The sequence below is a fragment of the Xyrauchen texanus genome, chromosome 33 (assembly GCF_025860055.1).
Source record: "Xyrauchen texanus isolate HMW12.3.18 chromosome 33, RBS_HiC_50CHRs, whole genome shotgun sequence".
NCBI lineage: Eukaryota > Metazoa > Chordata > Actinopteri > Cypriniformes > Catostomidae > Xyrauchen > Xyrauchen texanus.
Genome location: NC_068308.1, coordinates 33561795 through 33586358, shown reverse-complemented (window position 1 = coordinate 33586358; position 24564 = coordinate 33561795). Strand labels below are relative to the sequence as shown.

The window sequence follows — 24564 nt, the reverse complement described above, 5'->3', positions numbered from 1 at the left end:
CCTGGTATGTAAATGGTTTTAGGGTACTAAAGGATATGTATATTGAAGGCACTTTTGCAACCTTTCAGCAAGTGAAAACTAAATTCCAAATTCCCAACACGCACTTCTTTGAATATCTTCAACTTCGCAGTGTTGTCACATCATCTGTTAGTCACTTCCCCTCATTACCACCTGAGTCACTTCTTGAGACTGTTCTAAAAGTGAACCCATACTCCAAGGGGGCCATTGGTAAAATCTATAGTGCAATGAATACTCATAATATGGGACCTCTGGCCCATGTGAAAAGAGTGTGGGAAGAGGAACTGGCTATAGGAATCTCTGAGGATGTATGGGAATTTATATTGAAAAATATTCATTCATCTTCAATATGTCAAAGACATCGAGTGATTCAATTCAAAGTTGTTCATAGATTGCATTGGTCTAAAGTAAAACTGGCAAAATTTAAATCAGACATAGATCCTCACTGTGATAGATGTGAAGCCGAACCAGGCACTCTGTCTCACATGTTTTGGCTTTGTCCAAAACGTGAACATTTTTGGAAGTCTGTATTTAAATGTATTTCCGACACATTGGGGACAGTCATAAGAGCCTGATGCTATGATCTCTGTATTCGGCATTGTACCGCAGCATCTTCACTTAAATCAAAACAACAAAAGCCTCATAGCATTTACTACTCTTTTAGCTCGACGGCGGATACTGCTTAAATGGAAAGACAAATCCCCTCCAACTTTTAAAATGTGGCTCATTGATCTTTTATACAATCTGACCATAGAAAAAATAAGGTGCACTACAGCAGGCTGTGCCTATAAATTTTTTGATATCTGGCAACCGGTCCTGGACCAAATTAGGAAGGTGGATCCCTCTCTAATCTCAATCTCAGAGGAGTAATATACTTGTGCTCTCTTCTCTACAACATGTTAATGATTTAAAAAAAAAAAAAAAAAATTTAATTAAATGTATATTGGTGCAACAGGTGGGGATTGTTCTTGGGTGGGTTGGTTAACATAAAAAGAAAATGTATTGTAAAGTGTATCTTGTGTTTGATCAGATGTTTAATAAAAACACTTTAGAGATTCTGGTTCAGATCTTAGTACTTAGTCGTTTAAGAGCCACACAGAGAACTACATATGTCTGGATTCAACCATATAGGGCCTTAAATGTGAAGATTTTCTTCAGGTTGACCATGAAACCAGACCCCCCCAAGAGGGTCCATGGTCCACCCACCACAGTGACACAAAATCCTGTGGGAAACACTGTATAGGCACTTCAACTTTATTTTTTTGTGTTGCATATAATGCAACAAGGCATGCTGAATTCAATTGATTTCTGAAGTAATAGACCTACCCATCTCTTTATAAAAAATATATACAAAATAATGAAGCTGCCACCTTTATACAGTTATTTTTTAGAACTGTAGTTTTGCTCCAAAATCATAGGCACAAATGTTCTTTTTAGACCCCCTCTACAAAATAACAGATTACTCAGTAAATATAGATCCGTGGCATGTACTTCTTTCACCAGTAAAAAAAAAAATATTTGGTGTCAGCAAAACTACTAGACAGATTAAACACCATAGGTTTCTACTGAAATAATATTATCAGCCTGGTTCTCATAATAAATGTTTGCAATTAGATATGAAGCACTGCATTTTTCCAGCTTTGCACTGAGCTCATATTCACGTTCTCTCCAGAGAAGAAAGAGATAATCACTCGGTCCACTGTTTCCTGTTCAGTTGAAGAGCTATATAAGGATACAAACAGCATCAGATGGAACCAAGCATTTAGATTCACAAACTGGTGGAAAATGGGTTATGTAGGAGGATCCCACAGGTCATATGAAAACACCCCATTGACGGTAGAGGACACAGCATGAGAGCCTGATCTTACACCCAAGCATCTGCCGCCCCCCCTCCAGACTCACGTTCTCTCTCATTCAGTTTCTAATCAACTTGAAGTATACAAGTCACCTGTGTGCACACTCATAGAGACAGGTGCAGGGGAGAAGTACATGTCAGACTGGGAAATAGACTCATTTTGAGGCGATTATATATTGCTATAGAGTGCAACAGTGCATGCCCACTTTTTCAACCACACTGGTTTTAGAAGTATTTTTTCCATAGGGATTTAATTAAAATCTTCATAAAAGAGTTTGAAGTCATGAAACAAACCACCCAGCTCCTTGCTGAATAACAACATTACAAACTTTTTTAAAATACAAAATATTTGAAAATCAGACAAAAAGACAAAAGTAAAACACTGCATACAAGACAGTTTTACTATGCCACTAGTAAATTGAAGTGTGTAATTTCTATCACTAGCGACACCAAACGGAATTGCAAAAATAATGACACTTAAACACTGCCCATTCCCCACTGGTCATCAATCAGATATACCACCCCAAACTAACAGCATTGGTTAAGCCAAGTTGCTATTTTGGGTTGCACAAACAAACAGAGCAATGTTTTGATAGCTACACTATTTTTGGCAATTCAACCTATGAATTCATTGTAGTTGCCTCTTCATATTATTCTCAGACAGGAGGGAGCATTTAAACATTGTGGGAAACACAATGTGTTTTCATAGTAGTCATTTTTTTGGCTTCAGTGACCATAAAGAAACAGTTTATAGTTCCTGCTATTTAAATCACCATGGACAGAGACAACAGGAGTTTCTTATTGATGTATGTCTTGAGGATTGAAATCTCAAGAGTTTGTGGTTCACAGTAGTGCATTACAAATACATACATATACATTGCCTTGCAAAAAATAAATACATAAATTTGCATATTCATCATGGCATTGTTTCGACAACCTTTTACTATACAAAATGTATTTCCTTCCAGAGCTGCATTTTTGGCCACAATCTTGTATTGATGACGGGAGATTCGAACCACTCCGTAAAGTCTTCTCCATGTATCAATCACTGCAATAATGATCCAATCATAGGCTCTTAAGTATCTGCTTATTTAAATCCAAACAGAGACTTTATTTTGGCCAAGCAGAGTATATAAAGCTTAAAATGAACTATTCTGCAATGGGGAGATGAAATGAAACTTTGAGCAATCGTATTTAATGGTATAGATATTCCAAGACAAACACTAAGGTAAACACTCACAGTAGGACAATTTAACCTTCGTGCACGAGTTTGATTTCACTTCCTTGTGTTTGGGGTCCCAGAGACTGGGGCCAATGCGAGTCCGAGTAGGCTAAATCAGAAATCCTTGGTGGAAAACATTCCCATTTATACCCCCTTGACGATAGTCCTGCCAGAGATCCAAAATAATAATAGTAATGTTGAAATAACCCTATTAATTTCCCTCTCTGACCTGATAAAATTCCAGAAGTGTGCTGTTGCAGTAGTGCACATCAAGCAGAAAATCATAGCACGTGAAAATGGATTGCATGTCATTCATTATGTTCTATAAGGAGTAAACATTTGTTTCGAAGAACTTCTAAAACATGTTATCAAGTCCATGTTATCAAATGCATATTACAAGCAATCGTGTTCATAATCAATTCTCATAAAAGCATCAACATGACAATTTGGTGAGCGATTTAAATGTACTTTGGAGTCTCTTAAAGCCAAATAGACCACGAGAATGAAAATGCAATACATAAAAGCCCATTTTACATCATAATTCCCTGTATGACAGTAAAAAAGGTCTTGGTTTATTTAGCTACTGACCTGCTGGTAGTTCTCCTCTTGTGGGTTAAACGTGTGATCCACGGGCTGAAACCTCAGATTGACATGAGGAAACTGATTAAGCCAGTAAATCCATAAAGGAGCGATATAATCCACCCGTGCAGAAGACATCCTTCAGCCACAATATTTTTCCAAAAGTAACGACGACGTCGAAATCACTTTCCCAGACAGACTGACAATTAGGGTGTTTCTTTCACGTTCACCCGACTCTTCTGTCTTCTCAAACAAAAGCTTTGTGCTTAGACATTAGAGAGATTGGGGACAGAAATAAAAGTGCTGAAAGGGGACATATGACGATATCTAAGTATTTCCACAAAGTGCAGCACGTGAGAATTAACGGAACATGTGGAATTATTGCATTAAATCCTTGTCTCGTGGCGACCCGTACGCCGCTGCCATTCCAAGCGCGTCTCCGACAATTCCGTCAAATGAGCGAGAAATCCGGGTGCGCGCTTCAATGAGCGCACGACTGAAGCTCAGGGGCGCGCTTGAATAGGAAGATATTTTTAAGGTGGCTAAACTACACTAAAACAGTTTCAGCAGGAATATAAAACAGCCTTTATATGGGTTACTTAAGAGAATGAATATAATGCTAGTGGTTCCAGTTAAGCAGATAAAAGGCGAATTTAACAGTTTGACTTAAGTTCACGCAATGCCTCCATCTACTGGACAACCTATGTAGTTGCAGACACTGAACGACACAGCTGATATAGAAGGCTTAGACACATTTGTAAACAAACTAGATTAGATATGTTGTCAATTGAGTTACAGTGGAAAGGAGTTATTAGATTCAGTATTAATGTTTCAGATATATTAAATACATTGCATGGTTTATTTTCAGTCTCTCAGGCTGGGGTGAATTACTATTGTAATAGTATTTCAATATCAGGAAATGTCAACATATATGGATGCATTTTCTTTGCATTAAGGCAGTGGGAAAGATGTGTTTAATACCAAGATAACTTTTGTTTCATTAGATTAGTCTGCAATTACTACTAAAGGTCTCTTGTAGCACTCATTTGCAGAACTTGAATAGTTTCCTGCCTCCATTGCATTTTTCTCTTTTAAGTGTCTTCATATCTAAATTGAGCAATTATTTTATTTCAAATAAAAAAGTCCTAATTAAATTGTCAGGACAAGTCTTTAGTTACTAGTTAAGTATATGGAAATGTATTAAACTGCACTGAGTCATGTCTGTGATATTATAGTCCGATACTGTAATACATTTTATTCACAGCAAACAAAAGATACCTATATAAAGATCTTATAAGAAGCACTACAGAAAACTTCTATAACAGGGATAAGAAATAAACTACAAGCGAAACAAAGTATTAACATTCCCAATTTTATTACATTTTGTACAAGAGAGACATCTACTTCAGCTCCTTCACAGCCAGACCTGAAATGAGAGGAAAAGGTGGTCACAAATGTGTTAATTAAAAAAAAAAAAAAAGAAAACGGACAGAGTAAAGTTGTGTCAGTGAACCGGTGGAACTGGCGTTTCAGAGAGATGAGAAACTCAGCACTTGGTTCATCATTGTTCTAGCAAGCGTGTAAATGCACAGTGGGCACAGAACAGGCCCAAAGTGTTTGGACAACTTGCACATTTTAAACAATAGTAATGCTTTTAGCTGTATTATGATCAAGCCATTTGTTTAAATGATCAATTAATACTCCAAGATCCACTGTATATCTGCCTTAATCAAAACTGATAACCATCTCTTCCTAAAACATCCAAACTCTGAGCCCAGTTATCTTTTACCTCAACATGTCCATCAGGGTATATCTGGTGTGACCAGAAAATACCCTCTGAAAATGTATTAATTATGCTTCTCACAAAGGCAGAAATGCTATTAAAGGTGCAGTAAGTGATTTTAGCGTTCTGAGCTGTAGAATTAGCCACGCCCCTCATTCAAAAACCCCGCCCACCAAATAATTTTGAGACCAAAAGAACATCATTGTTTGTTCCATTGACTGTCAAATTCAACAGTGGCACAATAGCACCCTCAACTGACAAAATTTATGAAATCGGACTCAATGATCTGCTTCAAATACAAAACAAATGAGAACAAGCAAAATTATTGACAGGTGAAAAACGTCACAGAGACGGCCAGGTATCTCAGAAAACGCATCTCATTTTTTGCCATGAAAAAAAAAAAAATTCAAGTCACTTACAGCACCTTTAAAGCAGACCCAAATCCAGTTTGTGCAATGAAAGATCTAGAACTCTTCAACTCAATTTCATAATTAGTTTGTCTTTGGTGGTTTTGAAGACTCACCAGGGGGCAGGGACTGCTTAAGCTTCTCAGCCTTCTCTTTGTCTGTGATGACCAATGTGTACAGGTACCTGCTGCATCGCACCTTGAACTTTACATTGTCCTTGTTCTTCTTGATCTTAACGGCTATTGGGGAACAAACAAGAAATCGGTCAATACTAGCGACATTTTGCAGTACCCAAAACTGATGCTTACAATTCTAAGATATTTTAGGACTTAGGATTTTATCTATCCATAAAGCTGAAAATTATTTTATAATTTGAAAAAATATAGTAGGCACTTTTCCACACAACTGTGGATCTACTACATGAACTGAAATCAGTTCATTCTGGAACTATACCAGTTCAGATTAAATTCAAAGTGTTGTTTTTTTCCACCAGGGACAAAAAAAAAAAAAAAGCAGGAACTTTGACGAAAGCATGTGAAACGCTTTTGTGGTGACACCTGAACTTGATGCGACAACAGCTGATCTGATTCACTTCAAAACATAAACAATGGACCACTCTGTGAAAGATTGTTGATTTTCAGTGACCAGTTTTTGTGTGTGTTAAAAAATGTGCTTGGATTTGCAAGAGATGAAAAACAACAGTAGAGCAAACAGGGTTGCTGCAGAGATTTTAAATTCAAACATAAGAATTTAAGACCTTTTTCAAGACCTCAACAAAAACAACACCGTATCTCCATACCAAAACAAACCAACACAATCTCAAAATAAGCATGCATACCTGCCAACACTCCTGATTCTACAACTTTTAAAAAAAATTCTGATCAACTCATGATTTTCCACATCCACACTTTGCTTATACAGGATTGTCCTGCATTCAAACATGAAGTGATTCATCCTGTATCGAATCAATACGTGACATGCTTTGTCCCATTTGCCGGTCAGATGGTGTCACGGTGAAATCAATCCAGATCGTCAATTTAACATTGATACAAGTTGGACATTTTTCATAGGGTGTGTAAGGGGTCCTCTGAAAAGTCCATATATTGTGCTGAAATGTGCTAATAATATGGAGTGTGGTAGAGGACCATCAGAAAAGTCCACACATTGAGCTAAAACTGTGGATTTTTATTATTGTAAAACAGAAGGTTTAATAAAGAGAAATAGAACGGTTGAAGGAAAATATTAAAATACAGTAAATAACAAAAAAGCTCAATACATATAAACCGACACAGATGTATATACACAGATGAATAATCGAAGAAATAAAATGTACAATAATTTTTTTTTACAAGTCATGGGTCTCAGCTTACAAAAAAGATATATACTTTTCATTAAGCATTTATTGCTAAAACCGTGAAAGCTGTGGTGGTAAGGGACCATCTGAAAACTAGGTCAGTTTCTTGGTATTATTCGTCTACAATATAGTATTACTGACCAGTACCGCCGCTCCCTATATGCACATTACGCAGTCTGCGTAGTGCACTTATTTCCTACGGAGGCACCATTTTACCCTAGGGGGGCACTAGAAACTATACCGGCTGCCATTCATCGCACACATGAACCATGCTTCGCAATGAAGATATAAGTTGATGTATTTGTTGTCATGTGATCCATTCAATCCAAAACAATCAAGATGGCAGCCAATGTTTTAGCGTCGTTGTTGTGCCTGCAATCCACTTTGGTAATGTTGCTATCGATTGTGATAGTGTTGATACTAACATCCTTAACTTTGTATTACTTCAAAGGTGACAGGAAGTTCACTTGGAATTGCTGTGCGGCAACAGAACATGTCAACTGCATTTCAGACCGTACATGGAACAGCGATTTTTCACATGCGCAGTAAGATTTAAGTATTTTAAAATGTTTCAGTGTTGACGAACACGTTTTTCAAAAAGCTTGAAATTACAGTGTGGATGGAGTGTTTAGCAAATGCCATTTTATAATGTATCCGGATTAATGTTGAAGTAGCCTAACTTCACAGGGCAATCATATTATTTGTACTCAATTCTGGTGTTTTTTAAACTTGTGCTGCTTTTTTCCCCGCTGTAAATACTCAGCAGATCCTGAACAGCATCGTCTGCCCAACTATACATTTTGATTTGAAAAGCCTACAATAGCAACAACTTAAGTTTTAACTAAGGTTACTATCCGGACTTTTAAAAATGTATGCCATTGCAATTTTCTTGACCAATGAGAAGTGTTTGGTGTTCTGACTTCACCCAAAGAGTTCCAACTTTGCAAGGAAATTACCATCTCAGGATCATGTACTAAAAATGTTCCTGGTTTAGCTCCACATGGAACTAGTTCATGTGGTGGAAAAACAACGACAACCTGAACTAGGAATAGTTCCTGAAGTGGAAAAATGGCTAACAGAGCATGCATCCTTTGGGAACTGTCTATCAGGCAGAGATATTAATGGGTGTAAGTGTCAGTGAACCGGTGGAACTGGCGTTTCAGAGAGATGAGAAACTCAGCACTAGGTTCATCATTGTTCTAGCACGCGTGTAAATGCACAGTGGGCACAGAACAACCCAAAGTGTTTGGACAACTTGCACATTTAAATGCATAAACAATTCAAGTCTAACTATTGTAAAACCCCAAATAATTACTTTAAAGCATTGTTGTTGGATGGCTTACTTTCTATAAATATTTACCGCAAACAGTTGTTGGTCATTATCCTACATGATGTCCTGATAAAAATGGCAACCAGAACACACATTTAACTTAATGTGAATAGAAACACCATAAACAGAAGGACATGACTGGTAATTTAAACTTACACTTGGCATCCTTCCTCCTTGCTGTAAGCAGGAAATCTTTAATTTCTTCAATTTTGCGTGGCTAAACAGAGAAAGAGAATACGACACATATACAATTAGTACATTCAGCATGTTTTAAACATGACACAAATATTCATAAATACAATGAACTGTGTTGTATTTTAATATACTGCCATTCTGAATTGGTATCGGCTCTGATACGGACGTTTTTAGACAGACGAGCCAGATACATATCCGATACGGTGTGTTAAGTCATGTTTGCTACTGTCAAGCTCCAAAAATTACATAGAATAACCATAAAAACACCATTAAATTAGTTCATATGACCCAGGCATTTTATTCAAAGTCACTTGAAAACATGCGATAGCTCTGTGAATAACAAAAGGCTGATTATTAAGTAAATATAAAATATGCACACGCAGCGCTCTGTTGACACACACTCGTGGCCATTTTTGGCCTTCGGTGCAAAATATTAGAACACTACTCCCGAACATCTCAGATATATAGATGCTCAATAGTTCAGTTCACTTATAATATGCATTTAAAACAGCACAGAAGGTGCATTTGACCAGAATTTGAATTGAACTACGGTGAACTTGCCTATCCATACAGCATACAAGCTCATAATGTCAAAATAAAAGCATGAGGTTAAAGAGCAACATGCAGGTTGAATTTATAACTGAATTAATACTTTATATTGTCTGCAGAGGTCTTTTAAAAACACATATGTAGAAATTACTAATGAAATCTCATTTGATGTAGAGATTTTGATGAAAATGTGCTAGGCTCTGGAATACGCCTTTCCCGCTATCAACGCGTCATATGACGTAGGGCGAGGCAAACAAAAGAGCTCGCGGTCAGCTCTCATTGTGGGTGTTGATGTAGTTAGAGCAGTACAGAAAGTTTTAGAGAAGCCATAATGGTAAATTATTGTGTTTGTGCTGGTTGCACGAATTCCAGCCTGTCAGGACATCGTGTCCATCATTTTCCTTCTAGAAAAAACAAGGCTTTTCGGTCTTGAGTGCGTTTTGTGCAGGTGAAGAGAGCAGACTTCACTGCCGCGTCTGTTACCACACACTCGGCCGTTTGTGGCGCACATTTCACTCCGGAGAATTATCGACCTGGAGATTTGTTGGAGTCTCGGATGGGATTTCGGAGTAAGGACCATGTGAGGCTGATTACTGATGCTGTTCCCTCGGTGCACTCGATGGAATCAAGTCCACCGTCAAAGTGTACACCGGATTTTGGCGCGGGCTGGACTGGAGGACAAAGTGCTAACGTTAGCAGACATTCTGTGCAACGAAAACGAGGACTTAGCAGAGTAAGTCTTTTAATTATTTTAACTCTTAATTTGCTCATAATTATAGGCCTGTGGGCCACCATAGGCATGTTCGTCCACACCGGAGAACTCGGGTTTCTTCATTCGCATCCATTGTAACCTGAGCTTGAACTTGACCAGACTCCCTCGCCCATCGTCACTTCCGGTTAGTGCTTTATAGACGCGGAAGTTATTTTATCACAATTTATCTCAAAATATCGTTAATGGCTAAATATATATTACTCCAGTTCAGAAAATCTAGTTGTTTTATCATCAACATACACTATGCTATATAGGGGTGTCCAACCTGCATGTTGCTCTTTAAGTTAAACATTACTGTTGTATTTAAAATCCTAAGTCAATAATAATAGCAATAATAATAATTTCTTATTGTTTACAAATCTTGACTAAATTTAACTTAAATGGGTTCAAAAATAACTGAATGAAAAGTGAACTGATATCTTACAACTAAATTGAACAAAAAAGGAAATTTGAATCATTTAAAATCCAGATACAAAACGGTAAAAGCCTTTTCAACTTAACACAGACTGGAATTACTGTTAATGTTGCTGCTACACTATCTAGTAGGAGTTAGCAATTACGTTTCCTTAAGCTTTACATTTACATAGAATAACGTTTAGTTAGAGGTTTGTGTTTCTTAACATTTAAGAGAACTCCCAATTAGTTCCACACAATAATGTAAAGATATTCTAAACTGATTATGCAAAAATCAACACTTGCATCGGATCGGGCGAAACGGAACTAATCTGAAGAGAAACGTGGTATTGGTGCATCTCTAATTCTGACATATGCTTATTTTAAGACGTCATGGGTGTGATCTGCCCCGTCTAGTTGGATGCTAACCTGATGTAACCGAGCTTTCATAACATCACGTTTATTCGTATTAAATCATCTGGACTTAACACATGTGTCTGTTTACATATTAATCAGGGCACACTGTGGTTTAAAACTCCACATAAAACTAAATGTACAATCACCGGTGAGAATTAGCCTACCATAGCTAGCAACGACACCCCACAAAGTACTACTTTTAAGCACATTCTGACACAAAGTAATCAAATAATTATTACTCAAGCAGCACGCCTGTGAAGAAATATAATTAAATACAATAAAACTAACGCAAATATGAACATATCCTTACCATTGCGTTTCAGTTGCGACTGGACCCTGCAATGCAGCAAAACAGACTTCATTAAAACAATATTATGACCAAATTCCAACGAATACTCTGATTAATAATACATTCATATGTATTCTTTCATGTTGTATATGTTTGAAGCGTGTAGTTTAACAGATTGATGCAGATTTAAATGGATTATTTTAACAGAGCTAAACTGCTAACACTTACACAACCTGCGAGCGAGGGGGGAAAAGGGGCGGGACTTCCGCGTAAACGTGTATTATAAAGCAGCTACGGTGGCCAAGAGGTACCTTTTTATTACAAAAGGTCAAAACTAACAGGGACATCTACTGGTGTGGCAGAAGTTTGTTTATCATGTCACACTAATGAAGAATATACAGGAGACATTCGTTGCTGTTTGTAGACAGACATTAGACAAACCATCATCATGTATAAGTATACATGTTTAAGTGTATAAAAAAATAAAAATAAAAATGTTGTAGGGGGGGCCCCTGTTCCTTTGGGCCCACTAGAATCATTGCCAGCTTTCATCACACTAGCTACGGCCCTGCCAATTACCTTTCTCTTTTAGCCGGCAGGTTTATCTTAGTATTAATATACTATGGTAGTCTATTCTTGACTCATAATTCAAAAAAAGAAGCCAAAAAATTTAGAAAATAATGAGAAAACAACTTGAGCGTGAAGCGCTGTTTCCCCCCCTCCTATCTACATTACGGCCCTGCCGCCAGGAGGTCAGTCATTTCAAAACTGAATCACTACAATCTCTGTTGTGGATTGACAAGTAAACCTGATACCAGGTTATGTTATGATAAAAACAAATGTGCATCTAGAAAACATGGGGAAAAAACGAAACAAGTTTCCAGGAGCACTTCACAGCACTGAATTAAGTTGACTGCACTGATATAAAGAGATTAATCAAGCTCTATTCGAGTGTGAATATGTCAAAGAGAGGAAGTGACGACAATGTTTCGATTTCTCAACTTGTGAGTATTTGTTGTTTGTAGTTTTATTGTCATGTAAAAAAATATGGTAGCCTAATTATGCATTTTTTTATTGAAGATGCCATAATAATTTTACATGTGTTTTAGAAAAGTTCTGGACATCAACATCATCAGATCCATGACAAGTGGATGTCAAAAGGGGACATTTGACTTCAAAATAATGACATAAACAATGTCATTAAAGGCACATATTTTTCTATTATTTTGCATTGAGTCAAGCTTTTTATCATACTAAATAATGGTTAATTTATGTTTGCAGCGGCTCTGGAGTGCAGAATTACTAGTTTGACCATCTTCATACAGATCCAACAGAACACTCTTATTCATGTAAGTTTTAAGATGCAATTTAGAGAGATATTAATTTCTTTGTTTATAATTACTCTGAAGTAATTAAATGTTTCACATATTTACAGGGATCAGCACATCCATCCTCAACCTGATCTTTCTTATGGTGGGTGTCCAGACCTCTCAACGAGTGCAGAGTTGGCATCAAACTGATGGCATGGAGATGGCTGAAGTGAAGATTTGGTATCCAAAATTTCTCACACAGTTTGTAGACCAGTGGCAACAAAATTCTGTATCTGCCCCAGTGCTAAAATTGTTTTACATCGTTGCATTGGTCATCTTTTCAAGGTTTTTACTTGTTTATTAATCTTACTTAGAATATAGATGGTTATAGTGTTAACTTATAATGTTAAATGATTTAATGTTTATGATTTTTATATAAATAATATTACTTCTAATGAGCATATAGCTTATTATTACAAACCTGTAGATGTATTAAGTCCATTCTCATAACTATTGCTTTATGACATTTACATTTATGCATTTGGCAGACGCTTTTATCCAAAGCAACTTACAGTGCACTTATTACAGGGACAATCCCCTCGGAGCAACCTGGAGTTAAGTGCTTTGCTCAAGGACACAATGGTGATGGCTGTGGGGATCGAACCAGCAACCTTCTGATTATCAGTCATGTGCTTTAGCCCACTATGCCACCACCACTACCACTGAATTGTGTTAATTATTGCTTGATTTGTTGTAAATACAAACTATTAATGATGCTTTACTTAATAATGGGGGTTGGTGGTGGTGCTGGATGGCAGAGGCAGTCTAAATACATACAAATGTGGCCGCTGTGATTTAATGTGCTGAGTAACGTCATTTTCCCCACAGTGTCCGATATTAAAATCAGCACGACACACTTTGCAAAAGGCGTGGGCATTGTCGATATGGCTTCTGTGGAATAATGAAGGCCTCTTTTAAACTTCTTTTGTTGGTGTAGCTGCAGCTGCTCCCTTTTCAAAGGATGTTCTATAGGAATGAGTTTCCTGTCTCTGTAACCTCACGTATCCCACGTAGCTCAAACATATTTGTTATACCTATATAGGGTAAAGAACTATTTCATTGGTGGGGGTCCAGTGGAATGTGGTTTTTCTGGACCATATAACAAAGTACTGAACAATAAACATGAAAGAAGGATTTGATAGCATTGGGTCTCTGTGTCATTTCTTTCTTCCTTCAGCTGAGCCGAATCGAGACGGGGATTGCAGATCAAGAAAATGTATTAAATACATTGAATGACAAAATTATCTAACAGCTTCGAGATATGAAATTAAAGTTTTTTAGAGCACCACCTGAGTATTCTCCCCCCGATTCAAAATTTGACCACATTGAACCAAATCTTTATGAATTTTTTGGGTATGCTTTCCTCCAGACCTTGGTTTTGCAAGCAAAGCACAAGCTCAGTTCCATATATGGGTTTTCAGAATGTACTAATCCAAGCCAGAAACCGTATTGCACATGCGCTTAAAACTGGAAGACCAGTCATTTATTTTTAGATCAATTTCAGATTGAGTTCCTGCAGCTGAATGGTAGAGCCTTCCTGTACTGCAAGTTACTTTGAATAAAAGTGTCTGCCAAATGAATACATGTAAATGTAAGCTTAGACAAGATATGTCCATCTGTCATGCAAATAAATAATTTACACATCTGGCATGTGAGTTGATATCACCCCATGTGTAGGGTTCTTGAGTAATGTCTGCCTCTCTGCACTTAATTAATAAAGGTAGACATCACCACTGCCCTCTTCACTCTAATTACTGTCCCATAGCCTCATATGGGTTTTGGCCCATGTAGAAGGCATAGGGCAGATCCCTCAGCACTGTTCTTTCCACTGAGCTGAATGTTGATTAGGTTCATTTGGCTCTGTGTTTTTTCTGCTTCCATACAGGGAACTTATTAAATCCTGTCCGATTGTAGTCAGGAGTTAACAAAGGTGTTTGTTGCAGGTTGTGCATTAAAACTTGCATATTTCAGATGGATGATTATGTGCAAATCTTTCCAGTTCTGAAAAGCATTTATGTTTTATATAAATGCCTTTTTTTCTACTGTCACTTTGGTTGCAGTGGCACTAGATGGCAGATGCAGCTAATGAAATGGAGAGGTGCATGGATTATGAAAAAGAGAGGAGAGAGGGCGCTTTTTTACCACTTACAGAGGCTATATTTCCTATACACCTAAAAGCTGTCTGCATTCCTCAATTCCAAAGATACAGGCTAAAAACTGTAAAATTGATTATGTTTGGTTCGTATGATTGCACTGAGATTATAATCAGATTTAATATTTATATATTGAGATTAAGAGAGCGAAGTAAAGAGAAAGATGTGATGGGGTTGTTTCTTCTTCATTTAAAGGTGATCACAAATATCAACTAGCAGAGCACAACTATCTTATTGTCAAAGTGACATCTAGTGATTTATGAGAGGTCTCGCCAAAATATACAATGGTAGAAAAGACAGGAATGTAAAGTGGGCACAAATATTAAAGGATATTTTTTAAATTTACACATTTTAATTTCATAATAAATATCCATATATTTGACTTGTGTAATCTTTAACAAATTAAATTAATAAAACATACAATATTAACCTCTGAATTCAATTGAATGGAGATTTGCTTACCACTGCATTACATGGCCTTTCTTAAATAGAGTCTTTGAACCATAGTATAGATGTGTGCCAAGTTTTCTGCAACTTCATAGGTAATGACATGCAGTCCATCACTCAGCCATTCAGGTGAGACAAACACAAGCTTCTCTGCGTGCATAGCCAGAGGTAATGCGTGGCGCTGGCCCTGCATCAATCATGGTTTGGATTCTGATGGAACCGTAAATGAGAATAAGAGGAGAGGTTCATCTAACCATCATTAGTTTTGCTCAACTTAATTTTATCTTTAGCACTGCAGGGCTTCGCTGAAATGGTACTATATACATCTGGGAAGAGAATAAGACAAGGGTCCTTTGGAGTGAGAATAGCACTGGTGGGTTTGACATGGAATCACGTGAAATGTAATTTTCAATCTTTTCATTGTCTATTAGGTTTGCAAATGATTTGCTGAGGATTTGAAACTTGAATATGGAATTGAACCACATGCAAGTGTTCTTGTGAGCATCTAGGTCTATCTATCTTATGACGATTGGCATAAAGTCTGGTTCATTTTGCAATTTATTCAGGATAAGAACCTCCTACTTAGACAGGAAGAGACTAGGTCCGACCAACGTAAAGCAACCAACCACAGTTCAGCTTGTTTTTATGTGCCGTTTGCGGTTTCTGGTATATCTTAAATAAGTAATGCCACAATAATTTACCAAAATGGCAAAACAATTAAAAAAATCTGTGTCTACAAATGTTTGTACAGGAAACACAAAATATATATGCAAAAGTCATATTAATTTATACTTATTTCACACACAGAATACAAAGCAGAATATACCGTTTTAGTGCAATATGCATCAGACAGTCAGTTGGCAGATTTTGGCTGGTCTTTGGGCATGCTATCTGAGGCAGAGACTTATCTAGGCCTACAAAGAAACACATTTTATTTCCACGACAATATACTGAAACAGTAACATTGGGTCAGAATTTATACATCCCTTTTGACCAAGGAATTTTCCTAAATATTGCATTATGTGCATTGATCCTGTATTGATTCTTACTTCTTAGATTATAAGATGTTATCTAAAGGCAATCACACCATCTTTAGAGGATGAAGGACATCATTTTAGTGAGATAAGAGATAACTTTCTATGTGATAGGAATATTACAGGCCAATCATGCTGGTTGCAAGCAGGGGTTGTGTTAACTGATAATTATCAGTCATTTATCAATGTTTTTCAAACATTGATGGATACTTCCAAATGCTGTCTGTCATTAAAAACCAATTTAACTTATTGCATCGGTTTTGACTCCATTATCTCTCTTATTCTCTGTTTATTGCCTGGCATTAAAGATGCATTTTGGGCAATCTGATCACAAGTGGACAGGCGCCATCACCATACTGTACCTGGTGGTATACGCCTCTTTTGACCAATTGTATTTGGACTCATCACCATAGAACTCATTGGATTCACCAGACTCTCTTGGGGAGTCAACAATCTTTATCATTATCCACAGCCATGTATATACCATTATAATGGATGCTATGCTCCCAGCACTCAAAAAGTCAAGTTTTTGGAAAGCAAAATAAGACATTTATTTAATAATGAATGAGAATGGGGGGAAAGGCTTCAGAAGGGGGCAAAGGCCAAATTAACAAACAAAATTTTTATAATTCCTAAAGGGGGAGTGAACAAAGAGTCAACTAACGTTCCTGGAAAATGGAAATAAACACATGTACTCTAACTCCCTTTCTACCCAAAAACCAGAGAAAACCGATATTAAACAAAATGGCAACCACCTCCCTAAAAATGCTCCCAAAGTAATCAGTCCAAGGCATATTTGGCTTAGTAAAATACCTTTTAACAACAGCTCACTCAATGGGCATGAATGCAGTCTCAAGTAATATACAACAAATTCTCAAGAGAGTATAACACATCTGAACTTGGAGAGGGGAGACAAGGAATGAAGCGTTCCTGGAGCTTTTATCATCCATCCATCAGCTCACAGTCAGACCAATCAGGAGAACTCCTTGTTAGTGTTCTCACCTAGTAGTGATTAGAGTGAGAGTGAGAACAAGAGAGAGGCGAAAAGCCAGGGGAAAAACAGACATGTAAAACTAAACATTCCTAGCCCAAATAAACAACTAAAACAAATTAACACAATGCATATGTCTTACGAAGTAACACCTCCCCAACGAAAAGATACAAACAAATTATCACAAATAAATAAACACTTAAAATACATCCAGGGACGTAATAGCTGCAGTGGTGGTCCATCAGAGCAGGCAAAGCAGGCTGAGCCTCCTCAAAAATGTATTCTAAATGAACACACAGTAGCTGCTAAAGTTATAAAATTAAGTGTTGGTTTAATCCTTTTATACTAATGTGACAGCTAATGAATAATTTGATACATTTAATGACAATTGACTGAAAATTCCTTAAAAGTATCATCCATAATTCTAAGTCAAGAGCTTAGAGTGTCAATCAAAATATCACACCAGCGCTCTCAAGAGAAAGATCATGAGATATCTTTCATAATGTTGTAGCTCCCACTCTCATTTTCATCAGTTCTTCATACATACAGTAAGTATTTTCTGAAAATCAGCAATCCTGCCATCTTATTCTGAAACTGACACTTTCTTCCTGTCCCTATCTGTCTGCCCTGTGCCAACCTGCTGCGGCCCATATATGTTGATGCCTATCTGCTTTTCCTGCTGTCCATGAGCCTGCTAGTCTACCAGCACAAGTTTGAAGCCTTTTTTCCACAACTTTGTCAGTTCTGTCCGACAGCAGGGTTGTTTCAGCTGTCTAGAACTGCTCTTGGCTGGAATTCAGTGTTTTATTTTCTGCATTACTCAATGTAAGAATGACTGCCCATTGACGAGTTACTGAGTGTAAATGGGAAGTTGGCATATAACATGTCCATGAACTTCATTTATATTCTAAATAAAGATTGCCTACTCATAAAATACATGCACAGCACACACATATTTGAAAACAATTGTCACCATTTACTCAACCTCATGTCATTCACTTGGATTATTTCCTTTCTTCTGTGGGACACAACGGAGATGTTATGCAGAATGTTAGAATCAGTCACTCTTTACTTTCACTGTATAAAGCAAAAAAAGGTAACACTTTATAATAATGTTCCTTAGTTAATACATAACTATGTAGGAACTAATGCAGGACAAATGCGGAGTACAGCATTAACTTTTCAGTCACTACTACTAACTAATATGGAAGAGTATTTAATTAGTTCACAGATAATAGCAAATTGATGACTGGGGTAACTTACTATTAGATAACCTATTAGATGAACATTTTATACATACTAAAGAACGACCAACAAAATAACTACTAAATTGAAACCTATCACAAAATGAGTGCTGATAGCGTACTACAAGTCAACTGGCAATGATAAATCAATGTCTAATGAGACATGCCCTCATGAAAGAATTTTTCTTGAAAAAATAAAAGGTCATACAGACTAAGTCAGGACTTCGATTTAATGCAACCAAAGCAGGATCTACAGTAGCCTAATGGCCCAAAGAACTCACAACACAACTGCTATAAATGCCTTAAAAGCTACTATCATATGAAGTACTATGATTATTCTTTAGCCTAAGGGAGTTAATATGACTCTTTAAGATCCAAATATCAACACAAATATTCTGCTGAAGAAAGTAACACTTGAGTTATTACTTATGGGTTAACAACATTTTCACTTTATAATAGTAGCCCTGATACTAAGTAATTCCCTGAGAAGAAAGTGGTAATAATTGAGTCATTACTGATGTGTTAACAACATTTTTACTAGTAATGAGTGCATTTTCTACTACTTAAGAATAACATTGTAAATCATTAGAAGAGAAATCCTGAAGAAGTCAGAGGACACATACTGTAATATCATTCTGTGTGGTATGTTGGCTCATGATGATATTCTTTCAGGTTATGTTGTGATTTAGAGAGAAAATATTTCTATTAATTATTTTTGTGGTTAAAGAACACAGTAGACAGGATGTATGTAATGTTGACAGCAGAATTTGTTTTGATGATATATGGATCATAAAGGGTCATATAATCTCCCTCAGGTTAAATAATAATCAAAGTATATAATTGTACAGCTTCTAAGGAGTTTATAGCAGTTGTGTTGTGAGTTTTTTTTAGGCAATTAGGTTACATAAGGCCCTGCTTCGGCTGCTTCGGCCAAGTGCTGACTTAGTCTGTATGACCATTTCTTTTTCAATAAAATGTTTTTCATGATGACATGTCTTATTAGGCATTGATTTGTCATTCCCAGTTGGCTTGTAGTATGCTACCAACACAACAAAATTTCAAAGTGTTCATTATGTGAGAAGTCACAACACAGTAGTTTTTTTAAGTGATCTGTAATTAGTTGGTCACTCTTCAGTACGTATAAAATATTCAGTAATTATTGATTCTCTAATAGTGAACTACCCTAGTCATCAATTTGCCATTCACTATGAACTAATTAACTGCTCTCCCATATTAGTTATGGCACTTTACCACTGCATGTTACATTTCAACTTGACTCAACTCTGCTTGATTTACTTCTCTGAGCTTGCTTTTCCACTGCAGTTTAGTGCAGCCTAAATGTGGGTGGGATTATAGGCTGATCGTCATAGTTGCGCCATCTCTACTGCCTTGACATCATAATTAACGCAACACAAGCACACAACAAAGGAGCAATGAATGAATGGTGTTCTTGATTCTTGGCATGTGGCTGTTTTTCACAGCAAGATGACAAACTTTGTTTCAAAAGAGGCTGACAGCAGCAAAGAGAGTTTGGGAAATCATACACCAAAGCGCAGACGAGGACATCACTGTGTTAGCTTAAAGACAACCAATGAGGGTAAGCTTACCTGCCATCTGTCTTATAGCATTGATGCTGGTAGTGACGATTTTCTCTGACCAATCAGTGATCTGCAGAGTTTTGACGTCACATTTAGTATCGGCTCAGCTCGCTTGGAACCAGGTACTATCCACAGTGAAAAATCCCCAAAAAGCGAGCAGAGTCGAGTCGAGCCGAAGAGTAAATGATGTACTCTTTATTTGTCCTGCATTAATTCATAGTAAATTATTAACTATGGAACATTTTATAAAGTGTTAAAAAATGCAATGCAAGTGAATGGTGATTTAGGCGAACATTCTACATCTTTTAGTTTCTCCGAACAGCTGAGCAAGAAAGATTCCAATAAACCAAACAGACTTTTATATTTACATATACCCATATATCATATATTTCACATTAGACCTTATAGTGGATCATTGCCCTTTGTAATACCATGTATCTCCAAACTATCTCATTAATTCTCTCTAATTGGACAATGTATTGCCCTAGGTCTCAGCTACTTATTTCAGGGCCAGATTATCTAAATGTAACTAAAGTAGGGCCAATATATTTTTACATGATTTTAACCAGCCCTTTCGATTAAAGTTTAAAATGTAACATGGAAAACAAAACATCCTTAAAACGGAGTATATGTATAATTATGGTTTTCTCCTCTGCCGTTGGTCAGAAAATAGATAAAGTCTCTCCCAATCTCACAAAATTGGTTGAGCCAATATGCAATGATGCGCAAAATAAACAGCAATTTTGAAAGCGCCACATAGTAAGTTTACACTTTTTGGGGAAAACATCCTACCAATGGCTTACTTAGGCCACTCTAATACATTTTAGTTCAAAAATTTTGTTAAATTGGGATTGGAGAAGGTATTTTTGCAACTGTTTTCAAATTATGAAACAGCTGAAAAACATTTTAATAGCACATCTACTACTTTTTATAGATACCATCCTGGTATTTGTCAATAAAATCCCAATATCATCTGAGCTGTGGGCTAGTGGTGAGTGTACATCCCTACTGTAAGTTTAACCTTGGTGCTGAAGTTAGAGATACAGGTTTGAATGCAGCCTGTGTCGTGTCCCAGTCCCATTTATTTTCTATCTCTGAGAATGGTTTTCCCTTTACTATCTCTGTAAATAAAATGTGACAAAAAGCCCTAAAAAATCCATGCTTCTCATCTGCTATTTATGTTTCACCACACTCATAATAAAACAGCATATCTATAGTTTATTTGTTATGACTGAAGACTGCAAAGCATATCGTTTAGTTCAGAAGGACAGGATAGCAGTAATGAAAACAGCCTTATGATTTGGTTTATGCCGACATTCTGATATGCTGTATGCTATCACCTTTATGGGGTAATTCTGCATTCTGCTGTTGCCTGCTGCTGCTCCTTTGAGGCAGTCATTGTTCTGTCGGGTAGCGGTTCTAGCTTGTATGGTGCCCTGAGCGAAACCTGCTTCAGCAATCTACCCCCAAAACAACCTGGAGCAACAACCTTGGATTTAAAAAGTTGTTTGAAAAAGTCTTGTTACACAGCAACTCAATAATTGTTCCCTCAAGAATTCCATTATTTGGATAATTGTGAATTGTTTAAAGGTGCAATGTGTAGTGTTTTCATCACTAGCACTACCAAGCGAAATTGTAGTCTTGTCTGTTTGAGCAGCCCAACTGGGCCAGACATAGCAACATTGGCTAAACCAATGGCATGACTTTGGAGTTGGACAAAATTGGACTGTTTGTTTGAACAATTGTTTAGCTTTAAGAATGTTTGTTTAATGCAATTTAAATTGTGTTGAATCTAGAAATGTTGTTGAACGAATGGGCATGTGTGAGCTCCATTTTCCATGTAAAATGTCCAAAGAGTTGTGCCAAAAGTAAGCTGTAAAACAAGTTGTTTTTAGTTGTAAATGTCAGCTGCTTCTCTACATTAGGTGCAAAATTCCTGCCAGAGGTGGTGGTATTGTGCAAATTGCATAGCATAATCATACATTTATTTGAAGAAATCATATATTTTCTACAACTGAAACTTGTTTTATGTCCATTATACAAGAAAAAAAGTAGATATTTTTTTGTGAAATTCTGTTGTTATTAAGGTCTCTAGCATAAAAGCCATTTAATTATTCTCATTTTCTATTTGTGGGTGAAGGGTGAGGGTCGAAATCCCTTGTCTCTTCAGATATATCAATACATATATATATCCTTTTATATCAATATCTATCTATATTCTGTTGCTTAACTTCTTTAATAAAATGATGAATTAACTATATGCATGATCACATAATCAATTTTATTTTTCTTATGCATAACTGAAATATACGCTGAATCATATGTGTGTTTTGATCTCATCTCATGCACTTCCTTGAAACCTCTGTCTCTGTTCTGCACGGAGGCTGACTTGAAGGTCGTCTTGGGAATAAGCTTGAGATGAGGGGAATGTTAAACATATGTTCCAGATGTATCCTGTGGTTGATTTTTACCTGTCCATGACTAATTATATGATTTAAAATCCTATGTAATAGCACTTGAATAAGTAGAAGTGTAAATTTTCTCTTATTATTTCTTTAAGGGAAGGAATGCATGTTATCTCTTTCCTCTCCTTTGCCTGAGGGGTGAATATTTCGTATCTCACTGTTTTGGTTAAAATGACCTGATAAATGTGTGCTCTGGTTCCCTTGTGCGCAGAGAAACACTGTCGTTCGTCAGTGTTTCGTGTGTGCGTATTGACCTTCTACCCAGGTTTTGAACCCAGGGAGACACAGCAGGCAGACTCGAAGACGCCCGAGACCATCTGCGAGGTCACTTCAGATGTAAATCTCGGGCCAGGATGACAATTGCGCTGATTAATGTTGATGTGCTATAGCTATCTATATGTTGTGACTTTATGCTCTGTTAGCCAATCAGGAGTTAAATAATAGAAGATACGTCCTTGCAAATGGTATAATTGATGTAAAATTTTGTGTAAGGTATGAGTTAGCTTTCGATCTCCTCGTGAGACTTTGTCGCCTGGCTCTACCAATTTCACTGCAAACTATTCTTCAGTAAATTTTGGATTCTTTGATTGAACTTCTTGACTCCTGGTTTTTCTTTCTCCTTATCTGATCCGGGTCATAACTGTTATACCCCTAACATGGGTCTATCCCTTCATCCTCAATGTTAATCAACGGAGATCTGGATAACGTCATGCAAATGTGCAATGAGCATTCAAAGATGGCCTGAGTCTTTGTCCTTGAGACTTGATTATATGTATGTCAAGCTGTGAGTGCAGAGTAGACCTATGTACTGTAGTAAACTTCATTGGTATGTTTTTAAAAGATTTATTCGAATTATGATCAGAATTTGCTTTATTGCCAAGTAGGTTTGCAGTGGTATATCGGTTTCACGGTATAGCATTTAAAATTGATGGTTGTCATACCTTGTACATTTGCTTATCTATGGTATTGTGAATAAAATGCAACCGAACGGAGAGTCACCTGCACGTGCACATCTCCTTTCCTCCTCGCCTGCCCGTCAGACTCGTCACCTTGCGCCACCCACACACATTCAGCAAAGAAAATGTCAGAGAGAAGCAGGCGAGGGGGTCTGTGTGTGTGAGTTAAAGCAGTGCTTCTCAACTGGTGGGTCACAGGTCTATTCAGACTGTCACAGACAGCAGGGAAAGAAGAATGCCATGGTTCTCCCATTGAAGGTATTTTGGCGGCCGCCCAAGTGATCGCCTATTTAGGACTACCGAGTCAGATTTAATGACAATCTCGCAATCAGCTAAAGGCTTCTCATCTGCACTTTCATACGAGTATAACCAGCTCACGATCATGATCTGCTCTTCTCTCTGGCGCGCGCGTGCAACAAGCGGGCTTCCCTCAATACTGCGGAGCACAGATATCAAAACTGATGTGACCAATTTCAATTCTAGTGAGACATTTCTAGTTTAAAGCATTACGGAGGAAGTCAAGTTGAACCTCTCATACAGTAGACAGCCCTGACATGCCAAGCAGCACTGAGGAGGAAAACATTCTGATATGTGCTCATTTTTAATTATACCACTGCAAAAAGATTGCTGTAAGTTTTACAGTAACTTACTGGAAGCTGGATACCAGTAAGGTACTGTAAAATGATTTACAGTATGATTATTGTATTTACATTTACAGTAATATTACTGTATTTTCATTTACAGTATATTTACCATATTTTCATTTACAGCATATTTACTGTATTTTATTTATAATTTATTTAATTTAAATTTTATTTAGTTAAGATTTAATTTGTATTTTTTTGTATTACATTTTATTACCTGTAAGAAAATGTAATTGTAGCAACAACCCCCACCCCCCAAAACAAATTCACAATTACTCATGCACATAATTATACATTTATTGTCTTTGTTGAACATTTACTTAGTAAAACATATTCCTAGGTATCTGTAATGTAACATAGCTAAAATGTACACATTTGTGAAACAAGCCATAATAAAATGCAATAAAAAAAGTTTGTTGTTACTTTTAAGTAATTTTGCCAATAAAAGTCAGCCATCTCTCTGATGAGAGATGCCACAGGGAGATTCAGACTGATGCTT

At 36.9% G+C, this 24564-nt stretch overlaps 2 protein-coding genes across 6 annotated transcripts in view; both read right to left on the bottom strand.

Moving 5' to 3' along the window:
• LOC127626651 (protein tweety homolog 2-like) overlaps window positions 1-4110 on the bottom strand; it is an 82242-nt gene extending 78132 nt beyond the window's left edge. For all 4 annotated transcript variants that reach the window (XM_052102626.1, XM_052102628.1, XM_052102627.1 and 1 more), the window contains exon 1: window positions 3684-4110. In XM_052102626.1, coding sequence (XP_051958586.1) covers window positions 3684-3812 — 129 coding nt within the window. In that variant the 5' untranslated portion in view covers window positions 3813-4110. The remainder of the gene's footprint in view (window positions 1-3683) is intronic.
• A 922-nt stretch (window positions 4111-5032) lies between these two features.
• LOC127626652 (60S ribosomal protein L38) overlaps window positions 5033-24564 on the bottom strand; it is a 357517-nt gene continuing 337985 nt past the window's right edge. The window contains exons 1-5 of one of the 2 annotated variants that reach the window (XM_052102630.1): window positions 11392-11431; window positions 11185-11210; window positions 8705-8765; window positions 5981-6103; window positions 5033-5100 (exon numbers count right to left, since the gene is read on the bottom strand). In XM_052102630.1, the coding sequence (XP_051958590.1) occupies window positions 5075-5100; window positions 5981-6103; window positions 8705-8765; window positions 11185-11187 (213 nt within the window). In that variant the 5' untranslated portion in view covers window positions 11188-11210; window positions 11392-11431 and the 3' untranslated portion in view covers window positions 5033-5074. Of the gene's footprint in view, window positions 5101-5980; window positions 6104-8704; window positions 8766-11184; window positions 11211-11391; window positions 11432-24564 lie in introns of those variants that run through there. The other variant, XM_052102631.1, reaches the window with a different exon arrangement.